The sequence below is a fragment of the Psittacula echo genome, assembly GCF_963264785.1.
Source record: "Psittacula echo genome assembly, chromosome: 7".
NCBI classification, from domain to species: domain Eukaryota; kingdom Metazoa; phylum Chordata; class Aves; order Psittaciformes; family Psittacidae; genus Psittacula; species Psittacula echo.
The window spans coordinates 39,976,766-39,996,482 of NC_137740.1; the positions used below are offsets into that span (position 1 = coordinate 39,976,766).

At 44.0% G+C, this 19,717-nt stretch overlaps 2 protein-coding genes across 2 annotated transcripts in view; one reads left to right on the plus strand and one right to left on the minus strand.

Annotated features, from left to right (window-relative positions):
• Window positions 1-19,717, minus strand: part of MED12L (mediator complex subunit 12L) — a gene marked incomplete at its 3' end in the record, with an annotated part of 159,930 nt that overhangs the window by 57,459 nt on the left and 82,754 nt on the right. The gene's annotated exons all lie outside the window — the stretch shown is intronic.
• Window positions 17,495-19,532, plus strand: GPR87 (G protein-coupled receptor 87; the record flags this gene model as incomplete). The annotated part of the gene is made up of 2 exons (XM_080622533.1): window positions 17,495-17,531; window positions 18,496-19,532. 2 exons carry the CDS (start codon window positions 17,495-17,497, stop codon window positions 19,530-19,532), a joined length of 1,074 nt encoding a protein of 357 aa, XP_080478659.1.

Genomic DNA, 19,717 nt, shown 5'->3' on the forward strand with positions numbered 1-19,717 from the left:
ACACTTCCATTAACAAAAGCACCTCCATCTTGAACATCTGCAGGTAGAATGCTGGAGGAATCCTCCCAGTGTTGCAAGCCCTGATCCTGCTACCAGTTTTCTATGCTTAAAAAAATGTCAGTCTCATATATTATCCAGGTAGTTAATCTGCTTTAAAAATAACCCTGTAGTTCATATTGTTAAATGTGATAGTAAGGTAGTTTTAGAATGAAGCAACACCATAATTTTTGTAATAACATTGCTCAGGCTCTTATGAAATCTGAGAATTGCTCTCTAATCACCAGAACACAAAAAGGGACATCCAACCTTTAAATAATGTGAACAATAGTAAAGTTACAGGCTAGCTTTCAGCTTTTCTTTACATCAGAGCTTCACATGTCTTTTGCGCTGTTTTTACAACAAGCTCCACAGCATTTCCTTTTCATGTGCCAGCTAGTCCTGACATGCTCCAGCCTGAGAATAGCCAAACAACACGTCTTACTTAAAAGCCTGCTAGGGGATGCTAACACAGTGGCTTCTAACTCATTTTTACTGATACACCAAAATATAGAGACTTAAAAAAAATTAATGTAATATTGCACCACATTCAAAAAACAAACAAATCCATTCTCATGTAGATTCTATGAATCTGTTTATTAACTGACCACTCAATAAACAGACTTTGGTGTGTGTACTCCATTCACAGGGTACCAACTATCAAACACATTGGTCCCTGCAGGAAATTAAATTATATTTTTAAACATTTCAAGTTTCAATTTCTTCCCTTCTTGCCACACTGCGTCCTGCAGCACTGTTTCCTACACCCCAGCCTAAGACAACACCAGCATTAGAAGTGCCTGAATAACAACAGTGCAAATCAACTGTCATGCTGTGTCTTGAGTGAAGTCCATGGGACTGAGACCAGAGGAGCAGCCACATCTGCCAGCACCACCCCAGGGCTGGAACTGTACTCAATGCCAGTACAGCACCCAGCCTGGGAGCACATGATCTTGTGCAAAACACAAGCCAAATGTGTAACTTTCAGATTTAAGTGTTAAAATACTGTTCATGATCAATCTGCAAATCTGGTTCCAGCCTTCAGCCCTGGCATCCAGCGGTCTGCTGTTCCTCAGAACAGTGGCAGGAGCTCATCTGACGGGCCCTCACCTGAGGGCCATGCTGCCAGGCAGTCTGCACAGAAACACTAGAAGCAAGACCAGCGCAGCACAAATGCTTTGTTCAGTGCCCAAGCTGTGAAGTCTCTGCTCCGCTAAGGATCCCCGACACTGGAATTTGGGGCTGTCCAAATATCCCAAAGGAGGACCATCTATTACAAGCTCTCTCAATGGAAGAGAGAGGATGTTTTCTTCTGCAACTTCAGCAATGTTTCCCCAGAAACATCAAACAGAAGGCTTCTCTTCAGAAAACCTGAAAGACTAACTCTGTAGCCTCCAACAAGTGGGTGTCCACCATCACATCTGGAGGAGTGTTCGGACACAGCTCTGAGAGGCAGGTTTCTGAAAGACAGGGATTTTGAAGAATCTAATCCCATGCAATTTTCAAGAACCCAGCATGAGAATCGACCTTCACAAAACTCTCCCTTGAAAGGACGCAGTATCTGAGAGGTGAATCAAATAGCATCATATGGGAAACTGGCTTGAAACATGTGGTGAAGATAATTTCTCTGTGTGTGCAGAACAGCAGTCATAGACTGTGACACTCATCAACTACACCTAGTAGAGAGTCCTTTGCAAAATCAGGCCTCCCAGATACAGACAGAAAATCACTGCTGGTAATACCCACAGAAAAAGACCAAGAAGAAATCACCTTGTCAGAGCTTAAACTCACAGAGCTCTAACACAAGTACTAACTGGTCTAAGTTGCAACAAGGCCAAAGAATAGACCATTCGGACAATGGTTGCTTTACCAGTGGTAACTGCAGAGGAGACGACAGTGCAGAAAAAGTGGTGCTAAGATAAGATGCACAGCTGAGTATTAACAGGTCTGACTCCAGCATCAAACATCTGGTATTGGGGAAGAGATCTGAGAAATCTCCAAAAGGACAAAGAAACAAAAAGATTTAAATAATATCCCTCAAACTCTCAGAAGGAAGAACAGGCTGACCCCTAAATCAGCACAGAGTTTGCACAGCACTCTGTACTCAGATAAACTCAGATGCTGAATGTCAACCAAAGAGCTGCCAGTAAAAGGCCCAGCATGATTAACAGAGGCAGAGGTATTCTCAGAACTCTGCAGCCTCCCAGCTACCGCAAAGCCACAGAAGAAAGGGCAAGACAAACAGCCCTGTACACTCTCCAGAGGAAGAATGAGATCTCCACTTAACAGAGAGCTAAGTTAGTGATTAACAGAGATAGGAGAGAAACACCTTGAAAACGATTTAATGCTGTGCAGTCAAGTTGTTTGTGTGGCTACACAGAGAGCTACATGGCACCTGAGCTGCACTGACTGATGACAGCACTTACCATCATATTCAGGGAGGCCCTCACTGCCCTCTCCATGGGATAATTTCTCAGTTTGAAGGAGCAGCCTACAGATCATCAGTCAGGCATGTATTCCTGTCCTACACAGGCTCCACCTAGAACAGAGAACTGGACCACCACAAGCAATGTTAAGGTGGCAAATAACTGAAAGCCACAGAGGAGGTGAACCAAGGACTGTAAGGAAAAACAGAAGGCACCACTGGTCTAGAAGCAGGACAAGCAGCTGGGAAGAGAACAAAGCAGAAGCAGCTGCTAAATATTGGAACACAAGGGACAGCTGAAAGAAGGTAAAATTGTGGCTGGCACACATTGGTTTACGTAGCAATGTGCAAGGTCTAAGAGAGGCAGACTTCATCAAGCCTACTCTCCCTTACTGCAGAAAAAGCCTTCTCCATCCTCAGGTGATGCAACATGCGTACTCCAGCACATGTGCAACAGAGACCCTCTCTTAATGTCAGAACATCCAGCTCCCGAGATCAGTTTGGCAGCTTGTAGTAATAAAGGTGAAAACATAAGAGAGACGTATAACACATGTTCCTGCTGCCTCCATTTACATTATCTGCAAAAGGTGGTCTTCAAAGATGAGCCATGTCAGAAGTCTCCTATGATCAGGGACTGTACCTGCTTCAAGGGAGAGGTCCTGAGGCAAGTGGGAATTTTACAGTCTGCCCACTAGCTGAAATGTGGAAATTAGTACAGAGCTTCCCTGGATACACAGCCAGAGGAAGCTGTTCACCACTACAGAGAGGCAGCTGGTAGGCCCAGCTCCTGCTCCCACTCCTCACAGGGCTCCACGTGGCTGTCAAGGCACCGATGCAGAAGGCTGTCCAGTCTCAGAAGAGAGTGGCTGGGAAACCAGCTCCTCAGATCTTTGATAAAAAAGAACGAAACGTGCATGAAGAAGTCCAGGCAGAACAGAGCAGTCTGAGATAAGTGACTTGACAGCCATTGCTCTTGTAGCATTACGATTGTTTTTTCTTTTCTCCTGAAGATTTAATGAGGGAGATACATATATCTGCTTTCTTTTTAAGAAGGTGGCAGAAATGGGAAATTAACCACTCATTCCTCTACTGACACAAAGCAAAATTTTGTCCTGATGTAAATACTGCCATGATTATTTCAATGCTCTTTAGACACTGAATTGTCTTACTCTAAATGTGTGTACACCCAGGACCACTGACAGGATGACTGCCAGAGTCAGTGAACTCAGACAATCTTAAAGAACACTATGTCAATAAAAAGCATGCATTAAACAGACAGCAGAGTCATTTTAGCTGAATGTTTAGTTACAGACTTAACACTTTGCTTTCATCCTGCATGCTATTTAAAAGAAGGTCTATTCAAAGCACAACATTAAAGGTGTCTAAATATAGTCAAATTAATAATTGACATGATAATCTTGATTAGCAGATATTTGCATCTATCCAGCACAAGATTTTTCAGCATGACATTAAATTCACATTCACCCTGCAGACAAGACTGCATTAACCAAAAGGCACAGGCACAGTTGCACACGTTGCTGTAAAACATAGCTTCAGACAGTTTGCAACGTCTCCCTGCATGAAGGCTGCTGCCTTTTACAGGCACTAACCTACCTCTCAGGTGAATCACTGTCTGCGTCCTGGGTGCCTGAGCTGCTCCGGAGCCAGGAAGTGAGCGGGAGCGCACTGCTCACCTACCTTGGCATGTGAGTCATTCCCAGGAATGAGAAAGCCAGTTGCTCCAGTTGCTCCTGGCCAGGGGAATTTTGACTCTCTGATCAAGTATCGCAAAAAAAGCCATCAGAAGCAAAAAAGCTTACTTCCAGATATGGTTTATTTAACGACCTTATCACAAGAAGCCTTCTCATGCCTACTGTAGTTTCAAGATGCATTTTGGACAAGTCTAAGGCACTTTGGAGATGCAGCTCCGAGATAAGCGGAGGGCGACTATGGTGACAGGTAAGTGATTTTTGACCATCTGAAAAGCATTTGATAACTTGTTCTGTGAATCTTCTTGCTCTTAATCACCCTCAAGTGAATAGAAACCAGAGGTTAAGATACAGTTGCTGAAAAACAGGGTTGGAACCATAAACTGAGTATCAGATCAATTAGAAATGTGAAAAGTTTTCAAAATAGCACAACCTTACTAACCTTGTATTTGTTCATTAAGAGTTACTCATTATCTTTTTTCCAATTGCAAAAAAAAAAGGTTTTCTAAAATAATTTCTTCTAAGATACAAATCAAAGTGCAGGAGGGCTCAGGCTTTCAATAACTTACTTCCTGACAGAGCTTAATTTATATAAAATAAGATGCATTAACTATAACATCTGAATCTGGTATAAAAGGTTTGTGCTGTATTCCTTTTCACCTCTTTCAGTAAAGGAAAGCACACTTGAATTCTCTTAATTATACTATACAGAATAAAGGTTCTCTTCCTTCATACTTCACTCAGATCATGTTAAAACTTGTCAAGTTCACTGGAAAAACCACATAGCTCCAAACAAGCAACTTGCAAACTATACGTCTGATTAGTCTCAAAGTCTGGGAAATATGTAAGGGGCTTGCAAAAACCTACGCCATTTAAGGAGTATTTTAGATTGAAAAGGTTATACTTAGTTACGAAGAACTGAAAGTGCAGCGCAATTTAAGTTTTTGTATAGTAAAAAATTACTTGCCATTTGTGCATTATAGGGACTGTAGACATCTGCCTTCTCATTACATATGCTTGGTCTGGGTAAACTCGGGTAGTGTTTCACTTTTTTTATTCCTCTTTAAAGAAGATTCTGCAATCTTCTTTTAAAAAGGGAAACCAGGAAACTCAGGCAAGCATTAAGGTGATGTCGCTGATTCACTCCCAGAAGCACAGGCCCCAGATCACATGAAAGCTGCCAACATATCTCTGGTTATGAGGGCACCTTACTCTTTGGGTAGGCAGCCAGCTTTCAGGCACCAGCCAGACATTCTCCTCCTTCTCCACTCAATGGGTGGTGGCACCTGGGGACAACCTCCAAGAGAGAAGGCCATGGGTTGGCTCTTGAAGGAGGGAGAGGAGATCAAGGGAGCAGAGAAGAGGAGAGAGGCCAAAGGGTGTTCAGGGACTTCAGAAACAGAAAGCATCTGTTTGCATTAGGGGTGTGTGAGGAAAAAAAGAACCAAAATCTCAGCAGCACCCGCTGCCAGTTCCTCCTCCTTTCCTCCCTCCCTGAAGAGGGTTGCCTTTCCCAGCTCAGCCTGCTGTCTCACCCTGGCTCCCCTCCCTAGCTGTCGGGGCCCCCCCAGGGCAGGGAGGGAGCGGGGAGACCAGCTCGCCCAGCACCTGCACCCTGCAGCCCGTCGTGCACTAGCATGCACCCGTGCTGGGTACTGGAGCACCAGAGCTCCCAAGGAGTTGGGAGCTGCCTGGCCACGTGGATCCCAGGAGCACGGCTGAGCCAGGAAGACACCTGGGCAGGGTGGCCAGAGAGGGAACAAGCACCTTGAGTGAGGCAGCCAAGTCACAGTCTGGAGTCCGTCCAACACCAAAGCAGCCCTTCAGAGGCTAGATGTTCCTTCTCAGCCAGGAACCTACTCCACTCATTGCACGTAACCCTAGATGAGATGTACCCAGGAATAACTGGAGAGCGAAGCTCCTTCTCCTCTTTATGACAAGTTGCTTGCTCACTTTCACACAGCAAAGTTCAGAAAGACTGCCTCTTTGACCAAGCAGGCGCTAGGAAAAGCCGGTCAAGATATCTGCAGTAGACTGTAGCATTAAATGTGGAGTGTGCAATATTTATTAAAGTTTGGAATGACGTGAAAATGCACCTGACATAAGCCAAGTGCTATAGATCCACCACACTGTCAGGGCTCTGGAGAAAACCAAGCTGCAAGATACACTAACCCCAGTGCTGCCAGGAAGGCACTAGAGGAAGTCAGTGATACGTTTCAGAGGTCTTAACCCTTCCCATCATAAAAAATTACTATACTGTCTTAAAAAACATGAATAAAAAAACCCCACACCCTCAATTATCACAAGTAGGTTTTCACATCTGACCAACACTGAACCTGAGATACCACGATAACCACAACTTCTCATTTTTCCTTGAGAAAATATCAATGACTTATCAAAGTGACAGCTAATGATGAGCAGTGTCAATTAGGCTTACATCATGGCCCAGCAGCTTCTGCCACTAGACAAGGAACAGGCAAGCGCTGGCAAAGCAGTTGGGTCAGAGGCAGAGCAGCAGGTCCCTGCATCCGGCACCCCAAAATCCTGCCAGGATTTGCAGCCTGTCTGCTTCTGAGAACTGCAGGCAGGGAGGGAACTCTCCAGACTGCTCAAGAAAAATCAGGGTTGCACCAGGCTGAACTTCTCCCAGTCGTACCCCAAAATCCATGTGTCCTTTTTGTTCCTCTTCAAAATAGTGTTGTGGCTACAAGCAGCTAACATGCTTGCTTGCTTCGCACCAGTGTATACTGAAGCACAAAAAACCCAGCTGACAACAGCAGATAAGGATTTTTTGACCTTTTGCAATGTGAAATAGAATTGCATATTAAAAAAAAAAAGGAAAAAAAAAAAAAGAAAACACAAAAAAAAACCCAGAAATTGTTTCAAAGCAAAGTAAAACACCTAAAAGCAAGACTTTTAGGAATTACTCTAAAATAATTTTAATTACTTAGGTTTAGGAATTACTTAAAAGTTTAAATGGCACTGTCTACATGCATGTACCAATAAGAATAATTGCTTCCTCATGAGATACTTGTTTCACAGTATCCCCTGTAGCACTTGAGATGTGACAGATGCACAGTAGCTACAATGGATGAAGGTGTAATGTGACCGATCACAAACCTCTTTTTTTTCTGCTCTGTGACCCAGACAATATCTTGACTGTTTCTAAAGTTTCTCCATGAGCCTTTTAACTTGTCGTTTCTCATTGCATAATACCAACAATCAAACCTAAAAGTCAGTATTTTCAGCAGAAGGCTCCCACCTGATGCCCATGAGCCCTTGGCCTCGCTCAGGCCCCTTGGAGGGCTCTGCCACAAAGCGAACTAGGAGCGGCTGCATGGCACAGACCTCTGTGGCAGCACCAAGCAGAGCCGCCAGCTGCCGCTCGCCTGAGTAAAGCCAGCTCCTCTGGAAGGAGCTCAAGACCACCCAAGCACCACATGCTGAAACTTAACAACCAGTTTTTGCTCTTCTCCCAAACTATTGTGTTTATAAGATTTTAAGTTTAAGAGACTCTGACTTCAGGATAATAAAGCACACTGGATAAGTACGGAACAGCCTATGGAGTCAAAGAGTGATTACTTGACAAAGATTTCCATGCTGCCCGTTGTGCCAAGAGCAGAGCCCATAAAAACACAAGTGACAGGAATGGAAAGGCTGGGAGAGAAGCTTGTAAAGAGATTAAAAGAGGAAAAAGTCTAAGTTATTCTGGAGGAATACATGTAAATGTGAACCTGCTTCTGGCCTCCCCCTTGGAAGGGAAGACTAAGTGACTTAGTGAGAGATTAAAACTACATCTTCCAAGCAGCAAAAGAACTGTAATCCAGTGGGATGGAAAGAGGACGAAGTTTGCACATGACACCAAGCTGAGAGAAGCGGCAGGTACCCTGGGGACCGTGCTGCCATCCAGAGGGACCTTGGCAGGCTGGAGAAATGGGCCGACAGGATCCATTTGCAGTTCATCAAGAGAAGCACAAAGTCCTGTTCCCAGGGAGGAAGAGCCCCTTGCACCAGGACATGCTGGGAAGCCAGCTGGAAAGCAGCTCCACAGGGAAAGACCTGGTAGAGAAGTTGACTGTGAGCCAGCAGCGTGCTCTGGCAGCACAACAGGCCAACAGCCTCCCAGGCAAAACACTGCCAGCAGGTTGAGGGAGGTGATCCCTCCCCCCCCAGGTCAGCACCGTGAGGCCACACCTGCAGCACCGGGCTCCCCAGGATAGGATAGGGACAGGCTGGAGCCCAGCACAGGGCCCTAATGCTACTGACATACAGGGGAGTGATTGAGCTAGGGCTGTTTAGCTTGGAGAAGGGACAGCTCGGGAGGATCTTATCCAGGTGTTCAACCAACTGAGGATTTTTTTGAGGTGTTCATCATCTACAGGGAGGGTGCCAAGAGGACAGAGCCAGGCTCCCATCAGCGGTGCCCAGTGACAGGACAGGAGACAGTGGGCACAAACTGACACACAGGAGGTTCTCTCTGAACAGAAGGGGTTTAGATTTACCAGAGAGGTTGTGGAGTCTCTGTCCTGGAATATACTCACCGCTTGATGGGACGTCACTGTCAGCCAGCTGTTGCTGATGCTGCTCTAAGCAAGGAGCTGGAGCTGATAAGGAATGAACAGACTGCAGGCGTTGGTTGACCAGACAGCAGTTGCCAGCAAATGCTGCCAGCAGAGGGGCCCAGACAGCAATGCTCAGAATTCCGGCACTGCCACCTACACCTGACCCCATGGAGAGCATTTGTGTGGAAGTTGCATCTTCCATGGGATATTCTTAATGGGGGAGTTCAAAAAAAGCAACTCTACAGGGTTACAGAACAGCTTCCACAAACTAGCAGTAGGTTTGTGCAATCAGAAACAACCATCAACAGCATCTTCTAGAAAGAAGCAAAGGAAACATTCCAGAGTTAATCCTTTCCTTCTGTCTAATTAGAGGCTGCCATACTGAGAAAACATTAATTATCCCAACTCTGCCAACCACTGCATTGTGCACTTTTTTTTATTTTTTTACCAAAAAAAAAAAAAAAAGGGCAAGCAATTGCAACATGGCTCCTCTGCCACTGCCAACAGCCTTTTACCTACTGCCCAACAGGATGCCATTTCTGTTGGCAGTTCTCTCCTAATTCTTCATGTAAAAGCAACTACAGCCTAAAGGAGATGCACTTGAGCACCACACTTCATACTCCGCCAGCCCCCAACAGCAAAGCACAACACACTGACCAGGACCCGCACCAAATGTCTTGGAGCAGTTTCTGCTTTTCGGTCACAAAAAATGCACATGCTTGTCATGAATGCAACAAAGGACTGGAAAGCATTCCTTCAACATCACTTAAGAACTGCAATGCACATTCAACAGGAAAGAGAATTCATACATCTTCAGATTCTACAAATAACTTTAAAAAATAAACAGTATTACATCAGATTAACGCATTTATAGATTTGTAACCTCTGTACAGAAAATCCAATCCTAAGTAATATTAATCCATGAACTTTTAACGTGGAGCAGTTCAAAAGACAGAAAAAAGAACAAACTTGACAGTTCAGGCAGCATCCCCAGAAGGTCTCGTCAGCTATCCCACATACGGGAAAATAAGGGTTCATAATCACTCACTTGAATCAAGAAAAAAAAAAATGGCTACATTTGGACAAAATATTCTAAATGTGACTTTCAGAATAACATATTGTGGTATGGTATATTTAAATTTTTTTACTAAGTGAGGAAATCATGTTTCCCAAAGACATAGTCCCCCAAAATTGAGAATTCTGCATACTAAACAGTACTATTTAATGCTCACTGCAACATTCTGCTATGCTCAGTTCAGGCTCTCCTGTAAGTATAAAACAACTGAGTTACAGTTGCACACGAAATGTGAAATTCCAGGCAACACCTACAGTAAAGCGTGGGCAGACTGATGTAGAAAGCGTAAATAAGCGCATTTATCTGGGTACTCAGATGCAAGGTAAATCTAGCACAGCCACTGGAAATATGCATGGTACTTTTAGCAGTCATAATCAAAGGACCGAGAAAGACCCCTAATTTCAGTAAGTGATGGCACGTGGGAAGCTCTACAGTTTACAGGAATAGTAACTATAGGTAGTTTTTTTCAGAGACACTTCTTAGGCAAAATGAACATGGGGAAGGAACTCTCCGTTAGCAGCATGTCTCAGTGTGGATGTGAAAGGATTGCTCTCCTACATGCGCACTGACACAGATGTCAACTCAGAGTCAGACAGAGGCTTTCACCAGGAGGCATGCTCCCTAACAACTGGTGTCCCATGTCTTCTGTTGAAGATAAATGGATAGGATAGGGTAGAAATAGGATAGCATTCTGGAGACAAAGGAGGGAAGTTGCACTGCAGCTTGCCTGGGAGCTGTGCTATTCAGAGAAGTGGGAGAGAAAAGTTAGGTCAGAATTGAGGGGGAAGTTCAAGGAGGAACCCGAGAAAGAAGGGGGTTTTGCACTAGATACTGAAACAGATGAAAAGCTTTCTCAGCAGAGGCAGTGGTTCCTGTTTCTTGATATGACTAAGACAAGCGCTGTAAGCCACAGCTGCAGAAAGTTAAACCCTAGTTCTTATTTTTCAAGCTCTCCACAACTCAGTTGGCTAAGCACAGCAGCATTACTGTGTTACAGGGAACTAGCATATACTGTTTGCATGCCCCTTACTGCCACACTCCAAGGAAGGCAAACAGAGGAGCCAAAGGCACAAAGCCCCAGAGGGCCATTTTCGCTCTCTTCCCCAGCCACCCCATACTGAAGCGGTTGCCAGTTTGAAGCGGCAAACACGTGCCAGCCATCTGAGTCAGACCATGCAGGGTGGTGGACACCACCATTCAGCTTGGCCAGCCTTTGACAGGCATGCAGGAGCAGACACATGGGGATTCCACCACTGAAGTGGAGCATGACTGGGGTGCAGGCACCCCAGGAGCTCCGCACCCACCCCAGGCAAGACCAGCAATACCAGGCTGTGGGGCCACGCCAGTTGGGAGGTATCTCCCAGGAGGTAGATCCATGGCTTCCATGAGCAACCTGCACCTGTGTGACCACCTGCACAGTAGAGAAAAGTGTTTTCTTGCGCTCAGGTGTAATTTCCTGAGTCTCAGTTTGTGCCCACTGCCTCCTGTCCAGTCAGTAGGTGTCACTGAATAGAAAGAGCCAGGCTTCCTCCCATCAAGTAGCCATGCAGACTGCAGAAGCCCCTGAGCCTTCTCTGGCCCAGGCTGAACCACTGCAGCTCTCCCAGCCCCTCCACAGATGAAAGATGGTATACTTGGTATATGTTTTGAAGAACACTGCTTTACAGATGCTTGCCTCATTGCTTAATCTCCACCTCCAAAGGCACTACAATACAGCAGCAATGAGCTGCGCAAGACAACCATTACAGAACAGAATCAAGCAAAACAGCTTCTTTAACTTTGCCATTACACCCTGAGTTTTGCCATGTAGAGATAGAATCAGCAAAACAGGGCAGATGCTTTTGTCTACAAGCAGCTGTGGTACTGCAGTGAACAGGAGTTTCTGAGTAACGCGAACCCTGGCATTACATGAGTTCTTGTTACCACCTGCTCTGCTGCCAACAGCATGGTATCACTTGGCACAACTGGCACAGAAACACAGTTCCAAGGACAGGGATGTGACAGCTAGAAAAATGCAAAATACAATGAAGTGTGCAAAGCACAAGAGAGTAAGAGGCACATACTTAACCACTGTAGGTACAAATTCCAATAGGAACATCAAATTATTCCACTATGCATTAACAGTACATTAAGATACACTTTTACCAAAGGGGAGATGAACAATATTTAACAGAGGTCTCTGAGAAGGGAAAAGGTGGTAGTGTCCTTGATACTGGGATTGGGCTCTCTTAGTGAACAGGAAAAACCAGCAAGGAAGATAAATAGAGTCAAGCAGAAGCAGGGTAAACCAGAACATTGAAACTTGTTCAGGTGACGCAGTGCAGGAGTGGACTGAAATAAAAGAGAGAGCATGGATGTGGGCTCCACTTGTCTGCTTGCAGCTGCTTTACCCTGCAGCCTGATTTGGTTCTGATGTGCAACAGAAAAGAACATAATCACAGCCAGCCAATAGCAAATTTAATGAACTGCCTCACATTTCTATTGCTTACATTAACTCTGTCATTGCCAAACGTTACGGTGATGAATAGAGGTTGACTGGCAAGAAGGCACACACAGAATCACAGAACAGTTCAGGCTGGAAGAAACCTTAAAGACTATCTAGCTACAACCCCCCTGCCATGGGCAGGGACACGTTCCACTTGACAATGTTGCTCAAAGGCCCATTCAACCTGGCCTTGAAAAGTGCAAGGGATGGGGCAGCCACAGCTTCTCTGGGCAACCTGTGCCAGTGCCTCACCACCCTCATAGTGGAGAATTTTTTTCTAATATCTAATATAAATCTCCCTTCTGTTAGCTTAAAGCCATCAAAAAGTTATGTGCTCAAATAAAAAAAAGTCACTTAAAACTCTGCAGCCCTATGACCTAGAATATCTAGTCTAGCTCACAGAGAATTTTCCAGTGTTTAAAAAGCTGCAAAATAAGATGAAAAAAATGCTACTAGATTTGAAGATACAGAATTTCTTTAAACAGCGAGGCAACTTAAAGCCTTAGTCATTAGAAAAACTATAGTCATTCCCTACCCATATGACACTGAAGTCTGCCATGCAACCTATTATTTCATTTCTCATCTGAGGTTATATCAGTCATGCATATAAACCAGTCTATCAACATTAGCAATAAAATATTGCCTCATATGTGAAACAGTGTGTACTTAGCTTAAATTTAATGCAGCTGACAGCCTTTAGGGGAATGATAGGAAAAAAAATAACCAAAAAAAACAACCACTGACCAAGTGTATAAACTACAAAAAGTAGAAAGTATCCTGGTTTAAAAAGCTACTTGAATACAGGAGCAGCTTCCAGTGCATCTTCAAAACCATGCAAGTAGGATACATTTAGATGGAAGAATGAGACAGTTGTTTAGGATGAAATTGGTCAGAAGTAAAGCATCTGGAGAGCTGGACAAGGAGTGGAAAACCAACCTTACCCAGCACTGAAATACCATATTCAAACAGGTAAAAAAGCCTGTGTAAACCACTCAGTGAACCAGTATGAAATACCTTAAAATACTCTTTAAAGAGAAGGCAGTGTTCATCTCCCATTCCAAAAGAAGGCATGGAAAAGGGTGAATTCTCTGTATGTGATAACTTTTTCCTACTCATAGAGTCTGCAATATAGTGGTCTTTATCAGAAAAAATTAAGCTTCTGGAGTACAGGGATACACCAGATTTGACCCAGATGAGCCTTGCTCACCCACCCCAGCATGTAAACAATGAAAACACACTACTCCCAAGTGCTTGGCCTACCACAGTAGCCCTTAACTTGATTGGCTAGGGTAGGAAGCTATGAAAACACCTTCAGACTGGTGAGTCTCAGCAGGATCATCTCTGTGCATCCCAAAATGCTGTCATACAACCAGATCTGTGCAGCAGAGGTGATGGTGCCTGCATTCCTCTGCTGCTCTGCACAAACCTGTTTAAGACTTTAAAGCTTCCAACTACAGCAGCATGAGAGAAAGTCTTTAGCACATAACTAGGGCAGCCATCAGTAGGTGTTGCCTCTAACCTCCACCTCTTGCAGGCACCAAAGCCACTCTGCTGAGCTCAGCCATGCCAGCAAGGTGGGATACAGAACACTGCTAACGCAGTTTGGCTGTCACAGTCTGCATTTGTGATGAGTTTGCTGCTTTCGTTTTCCAACCCATCTTTTTGGGACATTTTTGGAATATGTTTTAACCATCAGGAACAAGATGACCCAGAGATATCCATTCAGAGGTTTGACCCTAATTTGTCTGCTGAGACAATAAGTAAACTCCCACTATGGCTTCCAGGTGACCTAGATTTCCCTGAGCAGTCAGAATGTGATCACATCTTCACTGGCCAAGAAGATGCATGTGGCAGGATCATCCATGGTCAGTACTCGGGGCAGGAATCAGCAAGCCCTTATGGGATTTGCTTAAAGCATGTTTCCCAAGTTTGCGCTTCTGAAGAGGTGGGATGCTGCTGTTCCTGTGAGCTGTGAAGCACCTTCCCAAGTTGCACCTGGAAGGGACACAGAGCCCAACAGCAGAGCAGCCGGGCTGCTTCAGCAAGTCCAGGTTTTGCATAGTCTGGGAGATAAGCAGACCTGAGCAGAGAAGTTGCAAGGGCAGGTACAGGAGCAGTGCTGATACCATCAAACCCCAAGAGGCACTGGTGAGCCCATCAGAGCCTGCGGACACATTCCCTGGGGTGGTAAGAAACATGTCTGTCTAGGCAGAGCCTTCTGCAACCATGATTTGGCCATGTCTGGTTCAAGTTACTGCAGTCCATCCTCTGCAGTAGTTTTCAGCTATGAAAGGTTAAATCCCAAGACTCACATGGGCCAGAGGATTCAAGTACCCAAGAAAGAAGACATTAACCACAAGGAGGAAGGAAACTGGATTTTGATCCATGCTGAGGAGGGGCTGTAGAGTTTTGAAGATGTTGTGGATGGCCCAGCTCTGCTGACAGTAAAGTGCATGAAAAGTGCCATCTTGAGGAGAGCTTGAATGACAGGTAGGCAGAGATCCCCTGCAGTAAGGGAGCTTTCTCACCAGTGTCAGAAAATACCCATCAGTTTTCTGATGTACAACAAGAGACAGAGCCTTTGGAGAGTGCAGGGGCTGTCTATACATGATTTTTTACAGTCTCTTAGTGACAACATCCACCTAAAAGCACGGATGCAGATGTGGAAAAAGGAACGAGCCTTTTTTGACAGGATTTAAAGCAAATCCCTTTGGGACCTAGAGACCGACAGTACATGCCAAGTCCCTCTAGCACAAATCTGATCCCCAGCTTCATCAAACCCCTCAGCATTTCCAAGGGTTAAAGCACAGGAATACCAGAGCCAGCAGTCACACTGCTGCAAGTCCTAGGCAACCCAGGCGATACTTCATCTGTTTCTCCGGACTGAGGACCTGGGAGAATGCCCTCCTGAAGAGCTTGAGAACAGGAAGCTTTCTAGGGGCCAGGACCAGGAATTACACAGACCTGAAAGGAACTCTGAAAAGCAGGGAAATAAGCATCTTATTTGCATAAGACTATAGATATGGATCTTTTCATAAAATCACATATTCTTTTGATCTCTGTGCCTTCTGGGCATAAAAAGGATAGCTGCAAATTATAAACAACAGCAAAAAAGTGATAGGTTACTGCTTCTCAGACCAAGAGAAAACAAAATATCTAAAATACCCCGGACAATTTCACTATGGACCCCAGTTATTATAAGAGCAAATAATAACAGACAAGAAGCCAATCAATAATAAGCTTGAAAAATCAGAATTAAAATTTTTACTGACACTTTAAAATTTAATGATTTGCTTTACTGCCATCTAGTGACAATTCAACACAGTTCGTAATGCAGTGATAATGTCATAAAAGTAGTTTAGGTCTGCAAAAGGGCTTCAGTAATTTCGCATCTGTTCATACTCATAAGAAAGGCAGTCAGGTCTACTGTAATTGATGAGGGAAGAATTTTTTTGCAGTGAGGGTGGTAAAGTACTGGCACAGGTTGCCCAGAGAGGTGGTAGATCTCTGGAGACATTCAAGGTTGGATGTGATTCTGGGCAATGTGATCTAGTTGAACACGTCCTTGTTTATTGCAGGGCGGTTGGACTAGATCACCTTTGAAGGTCCCTTCCAAGCCAAACTGTTTAAGATTTTGCTAGTTTTCCTATCAAAACCTGTAAACACAAAGTGAAGCATGGTAAAACTAATGCATTTGTGTACTGCAAGGGTAAAGCAATAATCTGGAATGTAGTCTTACAAATCAATACTGTCAAAATTTCTGTGAATAGTATCAAAACATTCTAATGCCATCACAGCAAAAATCAGATTCTGCAGTTTTTCCATATTCCCCATAGACTGGCTTTTGAAGTACTTCATTTAAAGCAATAAGAAAGGAACAGCAACTTACAATTTCCACCCCAATTTCATGGACACATTATAAAGTTATACAACATATATCTCAAAATTATATGAAACTTTTTTACTTCAAGAAGTAAGAATGACAAGCTTCTGTCACTGAAATGTTCAAGATCAAATATAAACAAATATGATGCCCGAGCAACAGATGTGGGGAATGAGGTCAAAGGCCTTTACCAAGAAGTAAGAAGCCAGTTGTAGAGGCAGCCATAACGAAGGCATGAAGCCACCAAACCAGAATGTTCTGGCAGTTAAGAGACAAACTTCTTGCAAAGGTTTAGTCCAAAATTTCTGAAAGAAATCAAAATAAAGCAAGTTTAGTTGAAATCCAACCTATTTTCACAGAACTTAACAAGCTTGAACTGAAGTTTGCTGGAATAAAAATTGCAAGATCATGCAGCTAAGGACAATAAGAAGACAGGTACACACTGCTGCTGACCCCTGTGAAGCACTGAGGGGATAGAAAGTGTGTCAGTGCTGATCCCAGCACTGTGTTACGATGTATGGAGGAACTGAGCAAGTGAGACCCCAGAAAATGTTAGATGAGGTGTTTCAGTGGTGACAAGAAACCCAACCACCATGAAACAACCTTTTCTTAAGCCTCACTTGTAAAACAGCACACAAATTTGGCAGTGGACTTCAAAGAAGGCTATCTTAACTGGAGCAGACACAGAGGAGGGTACGTTCAAGTCCTGCAGAAATACGAGAAGGGTTTGAGCTTGCTTCATCACTAGAGTAAGAAACATACGCAGGCAGCTAAGTATCCAAGATGAAGATGGGTTCTTTAAATGAAAGGCACTGGTACAAGAATATACAGGACAGAAAGTGGCCACAGAGACATTCAGGCTGGAAATTGCAATAATGTTTCTAAATATTACAGAGATAAGGCCCCAGCACAGCTTTGTTAGAGAGGCAGAGAAAGAAAGAAAAATACGTTTAACAGTGAAACTGATAGGCTTACAAAAGCTACCATGGCAGAATTGCCTGCAACAATAAAGCAGGCACCCAGCCATAAGTAAAGATATGGCAGTGATGACCCTGACAACAGAACAGCTGTGCAGTATCCAGAGGTCAGCCAGCAGCATGCCTCAGCCCTTTCCCTGGGAATTCTAGAGAATGCTCATCTTACAAAGCTCCTGTCCATGCTGGGAAGAGGAAGGTAGGGTCTTCTGTTTTGCTTTGGGTTTAATTCCAGTTTATTTTCCCTAGAACGTAATGCTGGCACAGCCTATGCCACATCCTGGACCTACAGCAGCCAGTGGGACTCCTGAAAAGCATTTCAGCTGAAAACCTACAGCAACGCAAATGATGGGGTACAATTTGTCATATGGAAAACTGCCAGGTAAAATAACATTGGAAATTTATGTGATTGAGAAGTGTTCATTGTATTACTATCAATTCCTACCACCACTTTAAAGAATTAAGTAATTTCAGAAAAGGCTCTCTGAATACTGCTGAATGCTGCCCATGGGTGTCAGTCCTGGCTTATCACACCAGCCAAGTTCAGAGTATAAACACTATGAAATAAAGCATGCTATAGTTTCGTGAGATAATTTAGAAGTCTGAAGTTTTTTCCAAATATTTAGACATAAAATCTTAACACCCCCAGACGCTGGGATTTTTAAATACATTTATGTAAGCCAAGTTTTAAATTAGTGTTTTAATAGGCCCGAAGAGTCTCTCCAGAGTCCTATCTCCTGATAAACAGATCACCTCAGCTCACAAGTTGCGATCTGTGAAGACAGCCAAGCACTGGTGCCCTGTGACATTAACGTTGCGTTCCCAGCACACCGGCATGCAGCTGCTCTTGTCCACACCCCTATATGAGACTAGCGACGGGCACTGCAGCCCTCAACCTGCAGCATGGGGTGTGCCCCGCTCCCCTTGGAGAGCAGATGGATGAAGGGAACTCCAATCCTTTTCACACTGCACTCAGCTGGGCTGTACGGTCTTCCAACCTGCAGGGCAGCAGCAAGGGCAGGTAGGGAGCTCACACACAGCATGGGAACCTTGGGAATATACACACACCCACATCCTGCATTTTTTCCCTATCAAGCTATATGCAGAAGCACCTTGATAGTTAAGCAGAAAGCACAGATGATGTGCTTGAAACCTACCAAGCCAGAAGCATATTTATTTTGACATGTGCAGTATTTAGGACACTATTTTAAAGGCAGGTTTTCCAGGCTGGTTAATCAGGAATTGCCCAGAGATAGGACATTTTCTACAGGTCAGTTCTAAAACAGCCCCACTTGTAAAATGATAGAAACATACTTGAAACTTCTTGTTCTCCCTCATTCCCACAGATGACCGTCTCAGCCAAGACAACAATACCTCACCCAATTTCACAACAGGCTTACTTGGGAATTCTACACACAACGAATTCACCACTATCGTCTTGCCTGTGCTTTACCTCATCATTTTCCTGGCAAGCATCTTGCTGAATGGCCTAGCAGTGTGGATTTTTTTCCACATCAGAAATAAAACGAGTTTTATATTTTACCTCAAAAACATCGTGGTTGCAGACCTTCTCATGACACTGACGTTCCCATTCAAGATAATCCAGGACTCGCAGCTAGGACCATGGCACTTCAACTCTTTCCTGTGCCGATACACCACAGTTCTGTTTTACGCAAACATGTACACCACGATTGTGTTCCTTGGACTCATCAGCATTGACCGCTACCTGAAAGTAGTGAAGCCTTTTGGAGACTCCAGGATGTACAGCATCACTTTCACCAAGATCCTATCTGCCTGCGTTTGGGTTGTCATGGCTTTCCTAGCTTTGCCAAACCTGATTCTTACCAATGGCTACCCAACAAAGAAAAACATTGATGACTGCATAAAGCTCAAGTCTCCCCTAGGAGTCAAGTGGCACACAGCTGTCATTTACATCAACACTTGCATGTTTGTAGTGGTGCTGATTGTACTGATAGGATGTTATATCGCGATATCCAGGTACATTTATAAATCGAGCAAACAATTTATTAGCTCATCAAGCAGAAAGCGAAAGCATAATCAAAGTATAAGGGTTGTTGTGGCTGTATTTTTCACTTGCTTTCTGCCATATCATTTGTGCAGGATACCCTTTACATTTAGCCATCTAGATAAAATTTTAGATGACTCTGCACATAAAATCTTGTATTATTGTAAGGAAATGACACTGTTCCTGTCTGCATGTAATGTCTGTCTGGATCCAATAATTTACTTTTTCATGTGTAGATCATTCTCAAGAAGGCTGTTTAGAAAATCAAATATGAGAACCAGGAGTGAGAGTATTAGATCACTTCAGAGTGTTAGAAGATCAGAAGTGCGCATATACCATGAATACACCGACGTCTGACGTCACCCACACAGAGACTTTTGCTAGCTCATGAGAATGTTTGTATATCATGTAAATAAAACATCTTTGAATATCTGACCATGGAAGTTCATTAAGAAATTGCAGATATGAACAGCTTTTCTGTTTCAGCTGACTAATATCCATCTCAAAATCCAAATGCTTAAATCCACACAGTGATCAGGTTC